General features: G+C 43.3%; 1 protein-coding gene across 1 annotated transcript in view; it reads left to right on the top strand.

Moving 5' to 3' along the window:
- The window catches only part of RPS6KA3 (ribosomal protein S6 kinase A3), a 173,480-nt gene extending 153,924 nt beyond the window's left edge, over window positions 1-19,556 (top strand). Inside the window, exons 18-22 of the mRNA XM_040338242.1 lie at window positions 530-691; window positions 1,265-1,341; window positions 2,371-2,488; window positions 13,025-13,165; window positions 18,071-19,556. Coding sequence (XP_040194176.1) covers window positions 530-691; window positions 1,265-1,341; window positions 2,371-2,488; window positions 13,025-13,165; window positions 18,071-18,196 — 624 coding nt within the window. The 3' untranslated portion in view covers window positions 18,197-19,556. The remainder of the gene's footprint in view (window positions 1-529; window positions 692-1,264; window positions 1,342-2,370; window positions 2,489-13,024; window positions 13,166-18,070) is intronic.
- Window positions 19,557-20,940: the final 1,384 nt, after the last annotated feature.

Here is a 20,940-nt window from a genome sequence, read left to right as displayed (position 1 = left end):
CGAGCTTGCAGTTTGTGATTTGTCTGTCTGCCCAAATCGGTTTTTCCACTTACTGATGATTCGGGTCAGTGGTTGTAGTTGGTCTTTCACTGCGTGGTTTGCCTCCAATGCCAGTTTCCCCTTCTGTAAACCTTATCCATCTGTGCACATTGCTCTTGTCAATGCTGTCACCGCCGTAAACATTCTGTAGCCTTCTGTGGATGTTGGACAGCCTGCACCTCGTCATCAAGAACTCAGTGACGACATGCTACCTCTGCTATTTGTGTTACCTGAAATAGAATTGTTACTATAGAGATGGTTACTCTACCAACATGTGACATTTGAACAACCTATGTAGGTAGAAAAAAAAAAGTTATGCCCACTTTTCCTTTACTTTAGGGTACAGTCCTCAAAGTTTTTTGACTACCCAGAATACACGTTCAGTTTAGTGTACCGTTGACACACTAATATTCACTGGTTAAAGTGGTGTATAGTTTTATAACCTTGAGAAACTCTGTTTCGTAGAATTATTTATTTATTTTTTCTTCAGGTTGTACACAGGGACTTGAAACCCAGCAATATACTTTATGTGGATGAGTCTGGAAATCCTGAGTCTATTCGAATCTGCGACTTTGGTTTTGCTAAACAACTCAGGGCAGAAAATGGGTTGCTTATGACTCCGTGTTATACTGCAAATTTTGTTGCTCCAGAGGTAATGGCATTTTCTGTATATAACATTAATAACATTTTATTCAAATGAGATTTTCACTAGCAAAAAACTGAGGACTTGCGTAGTGGGGTAGCGTTACAGGAGACGTGTCACTCAAAGCTTTGCTAGTGCCCAATCACCTGAAGGTACTAGCCTATAACTTGGGGTCTATGAACAGCTAACCTGTGTTCTGTACTGTAAGTTTAAAAAGTGGGAGATTTAGTCTAACCCAGCCATAACAAAGAACAGTTGAATAATACAATACTTTAACTACTTCAACATCTGTACTAATGAAGCTTTCTAGTAAAAGCAATAATAGACTATTTTCAGCATAAGTCAAAATTGCATTTTTTAAAGCCATTTTTTTGTTTGTTTCTTTCCTGTTTAAAATATTAACCAGTCAAACAAGAAGATGTAAAATGACTACATAAAAATAATGTAAAATTTCATAGTCCTTTTTGGCTGGGTCAATGTATGCAGTCTAGGCAACTTAACTTACAGTATAGATGATATTTTCATCAGTGTGGAATATGAGACAAATGGATATAAACACTGAATCCAATTTTTTTAATGCAGGTATTGAAGCGTCAAGGCTATGATGCTGCATGTGATATCTGGAGCTTGGGTGTTCTCCTCTATACCATGCTAACTGGGTGAGTGTATGTAAAGGTTTAATAAATGTTTCCTCCGTAAAACCATGACTTCTAGTGATCACTGCGCTAATCACTGACCTACTGCAATACGTGTCATCAACATAAGTTGTCATCCCTTAAGATGGTCCTTTAAGTTTCATTAGGCGTCATTCACACAGGCGTACTGATCCGTACACCAATGCAAAGGGCCATCTTCACCCGTGTGCGATGCGCTGGTGTGCAGCCTATTCAAATCCTAGACAGTCTGTGTTCAGATTGGTATCTCAGATATACATTCCTGAATGCGCATGGAAATTTTGCACAGGTTTGTGCAGCTTCCTGAATGCGGCTGCATGAAACACCTGTGCATCCCACACCCTTGAAAACTAGTTGGATACAGTTTCTGTTTTGCCAATAATTTTCCACCCAGCTCAGTCAATTTTTAAATCCATTTTTGTCAAGCCATGGGGGGGGGGGTCCTGCAAGCACCAACCAATTCAGGAAATTCAAACCATCTATAGCCAGCATTGGTATAATGGTGGATTCAATTCATTAAAAGCATCCATAAACTATGCACTCACATGTATGCCAAGGACTTGAAACTCCTGACCTGCATGGAAAAACCCTTCACATGATCAGTGGTTAGAAGAGCTGGCACTCTAAAAACACTCAATACACACCCACCATAATTCATGTACTCTGTGATGTGTTTCATGATTCCACGCACTTTGTCAAGAATTCTTTGAAACTTGGGTGATGAGTGTATTGCCCCCTAAGTAAAACCTATCCTACTTTTTTTTCCCCAAAGGCTATAGGGCAATGCTTCAATCGGGTCAGAAAAGTGCAGTTTACAGCAACAGTGCACTGCAGTTATACTGTTATGTTCTTGTCCCTCCAATTGTGTTTTTTTTCCATTGTTCTTTTCCAGTTACTGTAAAATTACGTTCAAGAATTAAAAATCTCTGAATAAGCAATGGAAAATTCTGTGATCATCCAGCTCTTTACCATATCCACTGATATTATGTTGGTGAAAATTGCCTTCTCTTTCAGATATACACCTTTTGCAAATGGGCCAGATGATACTCCAGAAGACATACTGACACGGATAGGCAGTGGAAAGTTTTCTCTAAGTGGTGGTTACTGGAATTCAGTCTCCGATATCGCCAAGGTCTGTACTTCTTTCTTCAAACCCATATATTCCTCAGTTTTCTAAATCTATCTTCTAGTCCTACCTGGTTGTCGGTAATGATACACACATGCCCACTCAAAAAATAAATAAAAAAATCTGCATTATGTTTGCCTAGGTATTCCATTTAGTGGTTAAAAGGTTAGTTCACCTTTACTAAAATAAAATAAAAACTGCCTATGCAGATGAGGGCTGTCTGTGGATATACAAACTGTGCAGCTCTGACTAAAGTTAAATAATGGCCTTGCTACAAGTGTAGGCAATATACATCTCATGAAGCCTGACTGGAATACTCACAGGACGTTGCCAAGTGAAGCCTAGTCATTGCTGCTCACCTCCCAGTTTTTTTTTTTATCTAGAAACACCCTTTACCTGCATAAGCAGTTTTGTGTTTTTTTTAGTAAAGGTGAACGAACACTAACACTTTTGCCTGTCTTTTTTTTCTGTGATGTTACTAGAATAGTGCCAGCATTTAATTCTGCTTGAATGTAAAGTGGTTCAGCTTGGTTGTAGAAGTGTAAGTCTTTGAAACCATGACCGATGAATTAGAGAGATAATTCTATGAGAAATATGTTTCGTACAGTAGTAACTGTCACATTCGGTCTGATGCTACATTCACCTACGTTAGTATGAAAATATGTATGCGTATATATATGTATGTGTGTATGTATGTATGTATGTGTGTGTGTATATATATATATATATGTAATGTGTATGTATATATAAACTTCTTGTTTAATGTCAAAAGATCCAAACCTGGTTAACAGCAGTCGCTGCTGATCTTTCTCCAGTATGTGGTGGCTTATGCTTTATAGTTCATAACTAGGTGTTGGATTGATGCATTAAATGTATACTTGGTTGCATCGATAATCTGGTTGAAAAAAAGACAAGTCCATTTAGTTCAACCAATGACCAATATACTGATCTTCACGTTTCTACAGGGAGTGCAGAATTATTAGGCAAATTAGTATTTTGACCACATCATCCTCTTTATGCATGTTGTCTTACTCCAAGCTGTATAGGCTCGAAAGCCTACTACCAATTAAGCATATTAGGTGATGTGCATCTCTGTAATGAGAAGGTGTGTGGTCTAATGACATCAACACCCTATATCAGGTGTGCATAATTATTAGTCAACTTCCTTTCCTTTGGCAAAATGGGTCAAAAGAAGGACTTGACAGGCCCAGAAAAGTCAAAAATAGTGAGATATCTTGCAGAGGGATGCAGCACTCTTAAAATTGCAAAGCTTCTGAAGCGTGATCATCGAACAATCAAGCGTTTCATTCAAAATAGTCAACAGGGTCACAAGAAGCATGTGGAAAAACCAAGGCGCAAAATAACTGCCCATGAACTGAGAAAAGTCAAGCGTGCATCTGCCAAGATGCCACTTGCCACCAGTTTGGCCATATTTCAGAGCTGCAACATCACTGGAGTGCCTAAAAGCACAAGGTGTGCAATACTCAGAGACATGGCCAAGGTAAGAAAGGCTGAAAGACGAGGACCACTGAACAAGACACACAAGCTGAAATGTCAAGACTGGGCCAAGAAATATCTCAAGACTGATTTTTCTAAGGTTTTATGGACTGATGAAATGAGAGTGAGTCTTGATGGGCCAGATGGATGGGCCCGTGGCTGGATTGGTAAAGGGCAGAGAGCTCCAGTCCGACTCAGACGCCAGCAAGGTGGAGGTGGAGTACTGGTTTGGGCTGGTATCATCAAAGATGAGCTTGTGGGGCCTTTTCGGGTTGAGGATGGAGTCAAGCTCAACTCCCAGTCCTACTGCCAGTTTCTGGAAGACACCTTCTTCAAGCAGTGGTACAGGAAGAAGTTTGCATCCTTCAAGAAAAACATGATTTTCATGCAGGACAATGCTCCATCACACGCGTCCAAGTACTCCACAGCGTGGCTGGCAAGAAAGGGTATAAAAGAAAAAAAACTAATGACATGGCCTCCTTGTTCACCTGATCTATACCCCATTGAGAACCTGTGGTCCATAATCAAATGTGAGATTTAAAAGGAGGGAAAACAGTAAACCTCTCTATACAGTGTCTGGGAGGCTGTGGTTGCTGCTGCACGCAATGTTGATGGTGAACAGATCAAAACACTGACAGAATCCATGGATGGCAGGCTTTTGAGTGTCCTTGCAAAGAAAGGTGGCTATATTGGTCACTGATTTGTTTTTGTTTTGTTTTTGAATGTCAGAAATGTATTTCTTTATCGTACATCACGGGACACAGAGCGGCATATTCATTACTATATGGGTTATATGGAGTACCTTCAGGTGTTGACACTGGCAATCTCAAACAGGAAATGCCCCTCCCTATATAACCCCCTCCCATAGGAGGAGTACCTCAGTTTTTATGCCAGTGTCTTAGGTGTTAGTCATGGTTTAGCTTGCCTCCGCATCCTTGGGATTAGGTGAGCTACCGGTTCTGTCCAAAAAAGCCTCAGCGCTAAAGTGGTCAGTAACCGGACCCCAAACCCTTGGGGTATAGCCCATAATGCTTTTCTTTTTAGAGAGCTGGACCCTGGGCCCAGAACTTAGAAACCTTTGGGTGCCTAATGTTTCTGTTGCCAGAGTGCTATATGGGCCCAGGACAGTGGATCCTTCATAGGAACCCAGGGCCTGAAGGTCTAGACATCCCCACCGAGATGGGGGAAGATTGGGCCTCTTGCTTGGCAAAGTCCTGCGGCATGGAGCAGGTAAGTGAGGGGAAAACTTGCGGAACTTGGTTCTTAGCAAGTTTTTTCTGGGGGGTCACAGGGGACATGCCTAAAGTTATGCACTGCATCTGGCAAACTAGTCGCATATCATAAAGATAGGATGGCTCTATATGTATTATTCCCCATAAGATGTGACTTCCCTTGTAGTGTTGGAAAAGCATTGAGTGGGGCCTGTATGATATAAAAGTATATGTGTGTGTCAGAGAGCTGTGCTTACCTGCAAGCCTCCAGGCGATGCTCCATTCAGTCTTCCTCCTCAGAGCCTGCAAAGCAGGCAAAACGCTGACCTCCTCGTGGTTCCAGGCTGCAGGCTGCAGTTTGCTGGAGCAGAGAGGTTCCTTCCTCCCAACCCCCCCCCCCCTGTCGGGAGGGGCATTTCCTGTTTGAGATTGCTGGGGGGGGAAGGGCGGGTCAGTGGCTTAAGGAAGGGGCGGCCCTTCCTTGTTTGTTCCATACAGCTCATTCAATACTTTGGAACTGGGGAGGAAAGACCAGAGTGGCAGCACGGGGCGCCGAGGACACACAGTGGCCAGAAAGGATATTGCAGTCTTCAGAAAACTGTTTTCAAGCCTAGAAATAGGCTGTTTCTTTTCCATCTCATAGTTTTTCTTTGCAATACTACTCAGGGGGACAGAATGTTTTTTCTTTCCTGGATTTGAAACAAAAACGAAAAAAAAAAAAAAGAAAAGTCATCTAGGGGAGAGGAAGCATTTTTTTATCCCCCAAACAGGTGTTTGGGCAATTAACTTTTATAGTTCCAAATACCAATAGGTAGCAGGTGTACCTCGGTATTGTACCATGGCATCCGGGTCAGAGGGTACAAGAGGTGGGGATTCCCCCAGAGAGTCTGAGGTCTCGGACAAAGCTATGCCGCTGCTTTCCCCACAGGGAGCCTTGGGGCCATCGGGATCTGGGGCTGGAGCTGGCGCGGGTCAGTCCAACCCTAAGATGGTCACGGACGAGGTATTACTCACCTCTTTAAGAGAGATGGAGAAAAGAATGGGAAAAATGATAGCCACAGCTATGCGGGGCAGTAAACGGATTAGATCTCCGTCGCCCGAGCGCGGACCCTCAGAAGAGGAGGTCCTTTCCTCAGGGGAATTGGACGACCTCTTGGACAAGGACCAAATAGGTTCAGGGATCGAAGATCCGGATACAGAGGAGTCTGGAGCAGTCTCCCAAGGGGAGAGCTGGTGGATTCAAGCCTTAACGGACTTGGTCCATAATGCATTCAACTTGCCAGTACCAGATCTCCAGGTATCTACGGTTTCAGCTTTGGGCTCACTGAGGGCGCCTCAAAGCAATGCAGTATTTCCGATCCACCCTCTACTAGAGGGAGTTTTGTTCCAAGATTGGAACAAGCCAGATAAAATCTTCTTACCACCTAAAAGATTCTCTGCCCTATATCCTATGGAAGATAAATTTTCCAAGAAATGGGCTACTCCTGCAGTGGACGCAGCCATCTCATGTATTAACAAATCATTAACATGCCCTGTAGAAAACATACAGGTATTCAAGGATCCAGTTGATAAACGCTTGGAAGCACTACTTAAGAACTCCTTCACTACTGCAGGGGCAGTAGTACAGCCAGCTGTGGCTGCGTTTGGGGTTGCTCAAGCATTATCGGATCAAGTTAAGCAGATGCTTAAACTTATTCCTGCCCAGCAGGCAGAAGAATTTTCGGATGTCCCTAGGGCCATATGTTTTACAGTAGACGCAATTAAGGATTCTATCCAGCAAGCGTCACGTTTATCGTTATCCCTTATCCATATGAGAAGACTCTTATGGTTAAAAAGCTGGGAGGCCGAGCCCCCATGCAAGAAGCTCCTGGTAGGGTTCCCCTTCCATGGAGGACGACTCTTCGGAGAAGACCTAGATAAATACATTCAAACCATTTCAAATGGCAAAAGTACTCTCTTGCCAACTAAGAGGAAGTTTCAGGGCCCTGCGTTTAAACGACAGTACTCCCCTGGGCAGGGGCCCTCTAATGCCAAACAGTATCGACGGCCTCCTGCGAAAGCAAACTTCGGCTTCAACAGCAAATCACAAGGACAGGCTGCTAGAGGCAGAAAGCAGTGGGTTCGCAAACCAGCAAAACCAGCCCCCAAGCCGACCTTATGAAGGGGCGCCCCCACCCACGAAGGTGGGGGGAAGGCTGCGACTCTTTTCAGAGGTTTGGGAAGCCAGCATTCCCGACGAGTGGGTACGGTCTTCCGTGGCCACGGGCTACAAATTAGATTTCCTAAGGTTTCCTCCTTCATTTCCAGGAGTCGAGGATTCCAAACGATCCGGAGAAAGGAGCCGCATTAATGTCGGCATTAAATCATCTACTTTCCCAGGAAGTAATAGTAGAGGTACCAGTCCTGGAACAGGGGCTAGGTTTCTACTCCAACCTATTCATCATCCCGAAGCATACCTAAAGATCCGCTCATTTCGGATGGAATCCGTGCGGTCAGCAGCTACCACACTCCAAAAGGACGACTTCATGGCGTCCATAGACATAAAGGATGCCTACCTTCATCTTCCAATTTATCAGCCACATCAAAAATATCTACGCTTCATGGTGGCTTCGCGTCACTTCCAATTCGTGGCGCTTCCCTTCGGGTTGGCTACGGCCCCCCGGGTGTTCACGAAGGTCCTAGCTCCAATCCTAGCCAAACTAAGGATCCAAGGGGTCACGATCCTAGCATACCTGGACGACCTCCTAGTCATAGATCACTCGTCTCCCGGCTTGGAGCGAGCAGTGGCCCTCACGGTCCAATACCTCGAAGTTCGGCTGGGTCCTAAATCGAGGAAAGTCAGCTTTCCTGCCCACAAGGCAGTTGGAATATCTCGGCATGAGATTAGACACAGAACAACAAAGAGTGTTTCTACCTCTGAGGAAGGTCAAAGCCATCAAGGAATTAATCCTACTGGTTCTAAACAAGAAGGAACCGACTATTCGCCTATTTATGAGGTTACTAGGCAAGATGGTGGCCACATTCGAGGCGGTACCATACGCCCAGAGCCACACTCGCATCCTGCAGGCAGCCATCCTGTCAGCATGGAGCAGAAGGCCACAGGCCTTGGATATCCCGTTGCCGCTCTCATCAAGAGTCCGACAAAGTCTGTGTTGGTGGTTAGACCCTCAGAATCTACTGAAGGGGAAGTCTTTCAGCCCAGTGGCTTGGAAGATAGTGACCACAGACGCCGGCCTGACGGGCTGGGGAGCAATTTTGGATGGTTGCACTCGCCAAGGTACTTGGGCAACGCCAGAGAAGCAGTTGCCCATCAACATCTTGGAGCTCAGAGCTGCTCGACTAGCCCTCAGGGCTTGGACGTCAAAATTGCAGGGGTTCCCGGTGAGAATTCAATCAGACAATGCCACGGCCGTGGCATACATAAATCACCAAGGGGGAACCAGGAGTCAAGCCGCTCAGAGAGAGGTGAGCTTGATTCTCCTATGGGCAGAGGCTCATGTGCCCTGCATATCGGCAATATTCATTCCAGGAGTGGACAACTTTCAGGCGGACTTCTTAAGCCGCCAGACTCTTTTGCCGGGGGAATGGTCTCTGCATCCACAAATCTTTCAAGCACTCTGCCAAAGATGGGGAGTGCCGGACGTGGATATCATGGCATCGAGACTCAACAAGAAGCTAGACAGGTTCATGTCCCGCTCAAGGGATCCGATGGCCTGCGGAACCGATGCGTTGGTTTGCCCTTGGCATCAGTTCAAACTTCTTTATGCGTTTCCCCCGCTCCAGTTACTACCCCGCCTGCTGCGCAGGATCCGGGTGGAGCACATACCAGTCATCCTGGTAGCTCCAGCATGGCCCAGAAGGGCATGGTACTCACTAATCTTAAGGATGGTAGTGGGAGACCCTTGGACTCTTCCTCTACGGCCAGACCTGCTATCGCAAGGTCCGATCCTCCACCCTGCCTTACGGCATCTAAATTTGACGGCCTGGAGGCTGAATCCCTGATTCTCAGGGGTAGAGGTCTGTCTCAGAAAGTAATCTCTACCCTAATCAGAGCCAGGAAACCGGTCTCTAGGGTGATTTATTACAGGGTCTGGAAGGCCTATGTAGGCTGGTGTGAGTCCAAGCGATGGCTTTCTCGCAAATTTACCATCGATAGAGTATTACGTTTTCTCCAGCTAGGAGTGGATAAAGGATTGGCATTAAGCACAATCAAAGGACAGATTTCTGCTCTGTCAGTGTGGTTTCAGCGGCCGCTGGCCACCCACTCGCTGGTTAAGACCTTCCTTCAAGGGGTCTTGCGTATTAAACCTCCAGTTAAATCCCCGCTTTGCCCGTGGGATTTAAACCTTGTTCTGTCAAGTTTACAGAAACAACCGTTTGAGCCGTTGGCTGAAATTCCTTTAGTTTTACTGACAAGAAAGTTAGTATTTTTGGTCGCCATAGTTTCCGCAAGAAGAGTATCGGAACTGGCGGCCTTATCCTGTAAGGAACCATATCTTATTTTTCATAAGGACAGGGTCGTTCTCCGCCCTCATCCTTCCTTCCTACCGAAGGTTGTATCCAGTTTTCATTTGAACCAGGATTTGGTATTACCATCCTTCTTCCCTAAACCTACTTCCAGAAAGGAAGGGTTGCTGCATACCTTGGATATCGTCAGGGCCATGAAGGCCTATCTTAAAGCTACAAAGAAGATCCGGAAAACAGATGTGCTGTTCATATTACCGGATGGGCCCAAGAAGGGGCAGGCAGCTGCAAAGTCCACCATTTCTAGGGGGATTAAGCAATTAATCACTCAGGCCTACGGCTTGAAAGGGTTGCCTCCTCCAGTATCATTAAAGGCTCATTCTACTAGGGCCATGGGCGCCTCCTGGGCAGCACACCACCAGATCTCTATGGCTCAAGTTTGCAAGGCGGCAACCTGGTCTTCTGTCCACACGTTTACAAAATTCTACCAGTTGGACGTAAGAAGGAAGTCTGATACAGCCTTTGGGCAGGCAGTGCTGCAGGCTGCAGTTTGAGACCCTCGGATTCCGGGGGCTCCTCTTTTTTGAGTTAAATTTAAAATTTAAGATTATTTTTCTCAACTAAGTTGGATTTATTATGATTTGAGTATTTCTCTAAATTAAATCCTTTTGTCTTGGAGATGTTCTCCCTCCCCTCATTGTGAGCATTGCTTTGGGACATCCCATATAGTAATGAATATGCCGCTCTGTGTCCCGTGATGTACGATAAAGAAAAAGGGATTTTTAATACAGCTTACCTGTAAAATCCTTTTCTTGGAGTACATCACGGGACACAGAGCTCCCACCCCTCTTTTTGGGGACCATTTTGGGAGGCATACTGCTTGCTACAAAACTGAGGTACTCCTCCTATGGGAGGGGGTTATATAGGGAGGGGCATTTCCTGTTTGAGATTGCCAGTGTCAACACCTGAAGGTACTCCATATAACCCATATAGTAATGAATATGCCGCTCTGTGTCCCGTGATGTACTCCAAGAAAAGGATTTTACAGGTAAGCTGTATTAAAAATCCCTTTATTTGTGAATGTTGAGATGTTATATTGGTTTCACTGGTAAAAATAAATAATTGAAATGGGTATATATATTTTTTTTGTTAAGTTGCCTAATAATTATGCACAGTAATAGTCACCTGCACACACAGATATCCCCCTAAAATAGCTAAAACTAAAAACAAACTAAAAACTACTTCCAAAAATATTCAGCTTTGATATTAATGAGTTTTTTGGGTTCATTGAGAACATGGTGGTTCAATAATAAAATTAATCCTCAAAAATACAACTTGCCTAATAATTCTGCACTCCCTGTACATGCAGTAGTCAGAAGTGGTGAATCTAATATCTTTACAAGGTATTTTTCAGCACCACAATAGATTTTAACTGGCTGTATGTGGAGGATCAAGGGGAAGGAGTGACTGCAGTGTCTTGGTCTGGAGCCCCACAGCATTCAGTACCACCACCTCCGGTGCTAGCCCTGTGTTCCCCACTGGCTGCTGTTGCTTGAAAACATAGAAGCAGCTTCCTATGCCGGATTCTGTGTTCATAAATAACAGCGCCCCCTCAGTGCAGGAGGGAGCAGTATGGCTCTGCAGAACTGATTTACTAGCTGGGAGGGGAAGAGTGTGGGCTCTGTGTACTGGAAGAAGAGGGGGGGGCGTGCTCTGTGTACTGAAGGGAGAGGGAGTAGGGGACGGGGCTCTGTGTACTGGAGGAAGAGGGGGGGCACTCTGTGTACTGAAGGAAGATGGAGTAGGGGACGGGGCTCTCTGTACTGGAGGAAGAGGGGGAGCCCTGTGTACATGGGTAAGAGGGGGGGGGAGCCTTATGTACTGGGGAGAGGAGGAGGAGCTCTGGGTACTTGGATGAAGAGGAAGAAAGGGCGTGAGGTAAGGCAAAGCTCTGTACTAAAAAGGGGGTGGGTGAGCTTTGTAGCGAGAAAAGGGGCGGTTAAGTGGAAAGCTGTGTACTAATGGGGGGCGGGGAGCATTGTAGTGGTGTTTGTTTTAGTGAGGCCACTGACTCGGGTTAAAAAAAATTATTAATTTCAGTAACGCCACCAAATTGGGGACATTTTTTCATTTAAATGACACCGCTGATTTAGGGAGATTTTTTTCTTTGCCACTGTTGGGTCACAATTTGTGCACAAATATTGGATATTTTTACTGGTACTATTTAACGGCATGCCACAAAAGGTTTAGCATTCGCTGCTATTGGCCTCGTCCCCTTCTCAATCCAACTTCTCTGGTGTCCTTTAAAATTCAGATCTGTGTGCATGAATGACGCAGTTGTGCGGGCAGAGCCCTGCACACCTGTGCTGACTTTTAAATGTCACAGCGTTTGCGGAGTAGAGGAACACCTGCCCACTCTGAGGATAGGGCTCTGGGTGGTGGTGTGAAGGTGCTTAGGAACGAACATGTTACACTCTAAATATTTTTTGTAAAATGTTCCCAAAGCTAGAGATACCTGCATAGGTAATAATCTGCTTATGATCTTGATCTTTAATTTGGATGCCAAAGTAAAGCTGGCACTTCACTTTCCCCGATCTACCCAGTATATCACATACCAGAATGGTAATACTGACATTGTAATTTGGTTCATAATAAAAATATTTTCTGGATTGGCTTAGCTTGGATGGCTAAGGGCTGGTTCACACCAGATGCAGTCCAGTATTCCAATGGCCATAGTTCACACCAGTGCAGTCAACAAAAGTAGAACATGCTGCATTTTTTCTGTTTGTAATGCATCTGGAACATGGCAAGACACACCAAAAACGCACACCCAAACACGTATGTCCTAAATTGTGATGAAGGAAAAATTGAGAGAAAGATCAGGGGGGAAAAACACATTGGAACACATAAAAAACATACATGCAGAAATTGGTGTGTGAACTGGCCCTAATTGAATTGTTTACTTAATATATCTCCTTTTAGAGAGCAACGTTAATTTTGGAATGTCCGTTTGATAGTTCTATGCAATCAGTAATTGGGTTATTGAAAAAAATGTGGGTTTTCTTTGCACAGATCAAAATGCAAATCGAAAACTCATTCAAGAGGAAACCTAATGGGCACAATTTCTTCCATTCACAAAAATGAGAATGACTTGAGGGGCCCCCACCACCAGAACATTATAGTCTCACAGCAGCTCCTGGTGCTATCAGAGTACACTGATCTGCAGCCGCTGATTGATAAATGTTTTCCAGCATGATCGACTTACAACAAGCAGAGAAGGCCATACACTGATTTGAAATTTGGCCGAATTTCCATCATTGTGTGGTCAATATAAATTGTCTAAAACTTTATTTATTTTTTGTGTTCCTAGGACTTGGTATCAAAGATGCTTCATGTGGATCCACATCAGAGATTAACAGCTGCCCAGGTGCTAAAACACCCTTGGATTGTACACTGTGACCAGTTGCCTCAGTTCCAGCTAAATAGACAGGATGCACCTCATCTAGTAAAGGTATGACCATATACAGTATACAAAATAAAGGCAATATTTCTGGTTATTCATGAAGTGTCCTGTGAGTCAGGATTAGTCCATAAAAAACCTGCTTTGAACGCATAAAAAAAATGCATTGATTAACTGGTCAGGATGTTGGCCAAGTCATCAGTCTCTTTTAAAAAAAAATAAGAATCTATGGCCAGCTGGCCAGGTTAAACTAATTGACTTATTATTCAAAATTAGAAAATTACTTGCCAACAAAATCTGATTTCTTGGCAGCTGGCAGCACCAGTATATGCACATTTCCATAGTGGAGTTTAATGCGTGTGTGCTTGTGTTGAGAGGTGGGCTAACTGGACCAGTCCCCTCTGCCCTTGGGGTACATAATGGCTCCATGGGCTGCTAGGATAGATATTCTATCTGGACTTTGTGTTTACCATTAACATGGGCTGCTAAGATAGATATTCTATCTGGACTTTGTGTTTACCATTAACATGCCCACCTGTGGCACTCTGTACACAATTCTACTCAAAATGTGTATAATGATAAAATGTAACACAGTTGATCACTTTGAGACATCATCCCAAGGACTAGGGGACATTAGTAGGATATAAAGTGAGAGATGTTCACCTTGAATATTAAAGGATTCTTTATGATTAGAGCAGTTAAGTTGTGTAATGTAAAAGGAAAAACATTTACCATTTGTGAACAGATAAAATGTGTAGTAGATGACCATAAGGTCACTCCTGGAAGGATTTTCACTTCTCCAAAAGTCTTTGCTGTGCCCTATCCAGTGGGATAAAGGCTCTCTTTAACCTTGTAGGGCACAGCCTTGCAACCATTTTTAGCTGCAATTTTAGTATGTCAAACTGAAGCTAACTGGACTAGCACAATGAAAAACCAACATGACCCTGTATTTCAGGATCGTGCGGTTTCTGAGCAGGTGCCTTCTGCTTTGCTTTTTTTGTGTGGTTCTCCTTGAACATGTCATGAGGCATATCTTCAGAATGGCTCCAATCTCAATTCACATGCACTGAATCTTATAGATTAAAGCTTGGACAGCCTGCAAAAATTGCTCCCACACATGCCAATCCAAGGAAGATGTATAGTGAGGCACTTGACCAATTCTTTAAAGAGGTCACAGGTTGGAAGGTTTTATTTTCTCAGAAGGTCCCAAAACCAACCTCAGGAACTCCTAGCTCTTCTGAACACACAGCATGTCCTCTTAGCAGGCTTCCACTTTTTTTTTCCAAATGCTACTTATTCAGGTTTTTACAGGTTTATAAAAAACACAATACAAAAGCTTCGACTTTAAAGCCTAAGCTCAGCCTTTCCATTTGGCATAAGATTTGGCAAGCCAATAAGCCTTCTCTAAAGTCCATTTCACAATGAAGGGACATCCTCCCTCCTAAGATTTGGGGGACATCTGTTTGTCGTTCTCTGGGTCAATAATTTCCTAGACCTCAGTTGAGGGTTTTGAAAGGGTACAAAATATTCTTCAAAACGTTAAGACATTACCACTTTCTTTCTTTTTTTTTTTTAAATCAACAAAAAACTGGCCAAGATCAGTTAGATTTGCAGAATGCTCTGAAACCACCTGTTGTCCCAAGTGAGTCATTGTGCTAATACTGCTACAGGACTTATCCAAAGGATTCTAGCCTGTTGAACGTACCAAAGCCAAACTGAGTATTTGCCCTATTCTGTACTTTAAATCCCTTCACAAATTCATTCACGTTCCAAAATTTTATATCATTCCACAAGATCTCTGCCTGAGACAAGGGAAATGCATGACATCTGTGGACATCCAAGCTGCTTATACGCATGTTCCAATTTGCCCACCTCATCAGCAGGTTCTAAGCTTTGCAGTGGCAGACAACCATTTCCAGTTGGTCACATGGCCCTTTGGCCTATCCTTTGCTCCCAGGTTGTTCACAAATGTCTTGGCACTCTTGCTGGTCCTTTTCAGAAATCGGGGCATTCAAGTTACAGGCTGGCTAGTTGTCCTTCCCCTGAAGGATTCATGTCCCTTGCATCTCTGAGAATATCCACAAGACAATTCAGCTGCTCCAGGTTTTTGGCTGGGTGATCAGTTTCAGCAAATTTTCTCTCTAGCTTACTTCTTCGTCTGGAATACTTGGGTCTGATCCACGAGAAATCCCACAGTGAGATTCACCATGAGCGTTCTAAGCTTAAAGTAATTGTAAAGATTTTTTTTTAACCTAACAAACATGGTGCTCTGTGCAAGAGTTTTGCACAGAGCGGCCTCGATGCTTCTTTTCTGGGTTCCCCCTGTGGTTCTCCTCCTCTTTGTTGGGTGCCCCCGCGGAAAGCCAATTTCCATGGGGGGTCCCGAGACCTGCTGCTGCGTTCATTGACACAGCAGGACTCGGCCCCACCCCGACTCCTGTGTCACTGGATTTGATTGACAGCCGTGGGAGCCAATGGTGACCCGATGACCCGAGACAGCAGCTGGAGCTGCTGGGCTCATGGCCGTCGCTGAAACCGGTTCAAGTGAGGAAATGGGGGGAAACTGCAGCACAGAAGGTTTTTCACCTTAATGCATTAAGGTGAGTGAAAAACCCTGAGACTTTACAACTCCTTTTAATGGTTGCCTCTTCTTTAGGCAATTCCTTTTTGCTCAATTTCATTTAGGAATTCTCAAACAAAACATTTTGTCAGCATGGAAAAAGCAACCACTGTCCCTCGATTTTGTCTGGTGTGAGCACAGTCAGTTCAGTCCCAGATATTCCTGTCTCACATTCTGGTCTTCCTACAAACAGAAATTGGCGTTTAAGCTAAAGGACAGGTGTTGGCCATATTCATTCTTTTTCCACATGCCTCTGGCTTCACACTCCCTTGTAAAAAGCTTTATTGCAGATGTTTGTCATATCACGCTCAAGTGCAGCACCCTTTGTTTCCCTGCAGAAACCACCCTTTGAACCCATCAGGGATATGCCCCTGGAGATCGTTGCCAGCAATGTAGCCAATTTTGGTAGTTATGCCTCTGAACTGGCGGTTCTTTCCAGTAAGAAGCCCTTTTCCCTATACTTCACAAGATTGTGTTTTGCAACTAAAACGATCCTTGCAAAGGTGTTATCCAGTTCCAATGAGGACACTTTTGTTCTGCCATCCTGGTGCCCTGCTCCTAAGCATCTAAAGGAATTGTTTCTAAAATGCTTGGATGTAATTAGGCCCATTAGAGTATACCTTAACCACTTAAGCCCCGGAAGAATTTGCCCTCTTAATGACAAGGCCATTTTCTGCCTTAAGACACTGCGTCGCTTTTACTAACAATTGCGCGGCCGTGTGACGCTGTAACCAAATTTACGTCTTTTTTTTTTTTTTTTTTTATTACCCACAAATAGAGATTTTTTTTTTGGTGGTATTTGATCACCTTTACGGTTTTTATTTGCGCTATAAACAAATTAACCAACAATTTAAAAAAAAAAGTTTTTACTTTTTGATATAATAGCCCAAAAAAATTATATATAATAAAAATATATATATTGTATTCACAGTTTAGGCCAATATATATTCTTCTACATATTTTTGGTGAAAAAAAAAATTCAATAGGCGTATATTGATTGGTTTGCGTAAAAGTTATTGTATCTACAAACTACGGGATAGATTTATGGACTTTATTTTTTTTATTGTTTTTACTGCTAATGGCAGCGATCTGCGATTTTTAGCAGGACTGCGACATTGCAGCAGACAGATCTGACCCCAAATTACACTTTTTGGTAACCAGTGGCATTATTACATTGATCAGTGCTGTAAAAATGACACTGGCAAGGAAGGGGTTAACACTAGGGGCGATTAAGGGGTCAAGCGTGTTCCCTCAGCATGTTCTAACTGTAGGGGGGGATGGACTACCAAGGATATGACAGAAATCACTGTTCCCAATTACTGGGAACAGTAGACCTGCATAGGCTAGTGGTTAAAACTACTACTTTAGTCAGAAATATATGGATTCTTTTGTTTGCGCAGTGGATAAGAAACTTTGTTACAAGAGCTTACGTTCTTAAACAAAAAAACTCATCCAGCGCTGTTGTGCGCCCATTTCACCAGATCTGTAGGAGAGTCCTGGGTATTTCGGTACCAAGCCTCTGTAGCCCAACTGTGTAAGACTGCCACTGGTCTTCTGTTCATACTTCTCAAACATTTTATTAGGTGGGTATCCAATCTTTTGGGTTCTGTCGTCTTTTGGGCCTGTTGGCACAGTTTTGTTTTGCCTACTTTTTTTATTCATTGCTTGGGGTCATTCTATGATGCATGAATATTCTGTGTGTATTCTGTACTGTATGATTAAAGAATAACTAAATGCAAAGCTTTTTATTTGTTGGGTACAGTGGAGGGGGATTAGAACAACTCTGCTTTTATTGCTGTTTGTGTTCCTGTTAGGGAGATTCACCCTCTCATATTTTGTCCTGTTTACCATTATGGAAAGTTAAAGAAAATCCCAAATTTTGGGTTGACACCTGAATTGTAATAGAGGGAAAATCTTCCAATAGGGTCATTAGTTTTGGTGACACCTCGGTATTCCCTCACTTTGAAGGAATTTCCTTTCAGTTTGCCTGTACAGGACAAGGGGCACATTCCCCCTCTATTCCTTGCCTCTGCATTGCTTGCTACAAAACAGAGGACTAAGGTTACAGGAGAGGTGCCGAGTGGGGTGTCCTCGAAAGCTTGCTGGTGTCTGGTCACCTAAAGATACTTGCCTATAACCCACGGTGTATGAATATTCTGTCCTATACGGCACTCCACTGAATTTACAAGTAGATCAAAATTCCTTTTTCTCCTAGTTCATCCATAATTTGCCTAAATTTATCTTGATTATTTTTTAGTCATATTTTTTTAATTCTTTTATGCAGTTTACATACGCTATATATTGTTTTCAATAATCTCTCCTTTTTGCAACTGTAGGGAGCCATGGCAGCTACATACTCTGCGTTGAACCTCAATCCGATGTCTCCAGTGCTGGAACCTGTTGGTCGTTCGACTCTTGCTCAGAGAAGAGGCGTAAAGAAAATTACTTCGACTGCACTCTGAACATGAACTCAAGTGACTCCAGAGTGCTAGTGCTGAAGATCTTCAGCACAAACCAGAGCCAACAGAGAAGATAGCACATATCAAAAAGACACTCCTGCAAGCACATGCTCACTGCCCTGCTGGGCTCTACATCAATGCTGCTGCTTTATGTCTGTTCTCTTACATTGTTGATGGCAACCCTTCTACCTTACTGACTCTCTTGACCAGGCTGTAAAATTTCAAATGTAAAACTGGTCCTCCAACAGTGGAGCAATAAGACTGTCATAACCCGCCCCCCACCCCCCCCAAGCATGAACAATACACTGAAACCATGTCGGCAATTATTTTTATAGGGAGCCTTTTATCCACCTAACTCAGTGGCTTATAAATTCCCTCTCTTGAGCACTTAAATGATGTCAGCACTGAGTTCCTTAAGCCTGTTTTCTGTGCCATGCAAAGTGTTGAGTTCTTTCCATGGCGCTCAACCACCAATCTCCTTGGCATTTTCATTTAGAGTTGTTGCTCATGGTCCCTATTGTGCTCTAATTCCTTTTTACTCTGTTTTGTTCTTTAGTACAGTTATTCACATGCCTTGTCTTTGCTGTCAAGTGTGTGTTCTGGCAAAGTGACTTTACTAGAATAGTGCCAGCATTTAATTCTGCTTGAATGTAAGGTGGTTCTGCTTGGTTGTATAAGTGTAAGCCTGTGAAGCCATAAGACAGGCAATGAAACTGATATAAACTCAATGAGAAAAATGTTTCATGCAGCAGTAACTGACACGTTCGCCATGTTTTTCTTTTCCTTTTTTTTTTTTTTTAAGTTTTATAACTCATTTTTTAACTTGTTTAAACGCCTAGGCACCTTTTTTGCTTGACATAAGCTACTTTGAAATGTCTGCAGTTATTTTAAAAGATTCATGTTGCACAAATACTCTTGCATTCTACAGTTGTGTTTTGGGTGGTATAATACTTTCAGCAGGGCCTGATTAAATCTTTGGGAAAATCCAAACCTTGTTAGTAGCAGTGGCTGCTGATATGTCCCCAGTATGTGGTGGCTCACAATTTGTAGTTCATACAGTAGGTGGAGATTAATGCATTAAGTGTATACTGCGCTTCAACTTCCTACATACAATAGTTGGAAGTGGTAAAGCTAAAATCTTGACCTGCTATTTTAGAGCACCACAACAGATTTTAAGTGTTCTATTGCCCCAAACGTTTTCTATCAAGTGGCTTTTTCTGCAGGTTAGATTTCACCTGATCCTAGCACACCCTGGTTACATTTGGATGTTAAACCTTGTCTGCTGTTCAGGAATAATGGTTTAGAACAACTTGTTGAATATGTTATTAAAGAATGGTAGAAAAAAAATATCTTTTGTGTAGATCATGAAAAGGCTTTGCCAGCATCCTGCATTTCCCATTCACACTTTTACTTCTTATTTATTTTTATGATTATTTTCTTCCTAACAAGTGATTGGTGCTTAGGCGCCTTGTTTATGGGCCTCTGTAATGGTGAAAAAAAAATGGTTTCATGTAATAACCAATGGTAACATTCATCAGTCTATCAAAAACACAAATGTATGATGGTTGCTGCACATTACAGCTCTTTATGGCATATTATTACAGGGGCCTATGCTCAAATGTAAAGTGGTTGTAAACCCTTACCTATACCCAGTGAAGTGACTGGCCTTGGGATACACAGAGATGGAATAAATCCTGTTGTACCTGTTTTTTAGCAGCCAGTTGCCCTGTTAAACTCAGATGATTTTTCACAGACTTACAAAGCAGGGGGCAGGGAGCTGAAGTCGCACACTGTACGAGAGCTCTGAGAGCTGATTGGAGGGAAGGGACACACCGCACTGCACACAGGAACAGAGCCAAGGCTGTCAATCAGCTGAAGATCCCTTCCCTGTCACCATTTTCTCATGGTGTCAGGAAAACTTGTCAGAAGTGATTCTTGCAGATGGCAGAGGAACTAGTCAGCAGAGAGCAATGACACTTTGTGTTTGAAGAGAGGCAAGTAAACACTATAGAAATGTGTTTTGTTCAGATTTCATGTCTGAGGTTTACAACCTTTTGAAGTTAAAGCGGTTGTATACCCTCAGACTATACTTGCACCTACAGGTAAGCCTACATTAAGGCTTACCTGTAGGTGCTTGCAATATCTCCCTAACCTACATGGTTAAAGATATTTGCAGAAAAGTGGGCGCCCATGTCTACGGCGCATGTGCGGGAGTGACGTCATCGCCGCTCCGGCCATTCACATCGCCGGAGTGGCGATACCCGGAAGTCATTCCGGGTATCATGACGGAGAACGTGTCCGAGGACCGCTGCGGGGGCTTCGATCTAAGGTAAGTAATTGATAATTAGCTAGTATGTTAGTCATACTAGCTCATTTGCCTTGCAGGTTTATTTTTTATTTTTTTTTAAGGGTATACAACCGCTTTAAACAAGCGGTTTTGCTCGGTTAAATGAAGAATCAATAAATATTCTCCCATTTTGCAGGTTATGTGAAATACCTTATCCTTTTTGTTCTTGTGACCAACACTAGAGCGAGTCTGGAGCAATATTTTCACAATGGATATCATGTATTTTTATCCCTTGTATTACTTTCCTAGCAAGGATGTTGCCTTAAAATGTGCATTAAAGTCCACTCTAAAGACACATGTCACAAATGTAACTTGCAGGCCTACCTGCTGATGACATCTGCCGTGTTGTATTTCAAAAGCTGCTGTATTCTAGTATATTGCCACAAAAAAAAGCTCCAAA

Source organism: Rana temporaria, chromosome 2 (genome assembly GCF_905171775.1).
Source record: "Rana temporaria chromosome 2, aRanTem1.1, whole genome shotgun sequence".
NCBI lineage: Eukaryota > Metazoa > Chordata > Amphibia > Anura > Ranidae > Rana > Rana temporaria.
The sequence above is the reverse complement of the archived record's forward strand: the minus strand, read 5'-3'. Positions and strand labels throughout refer to the sequence as shown.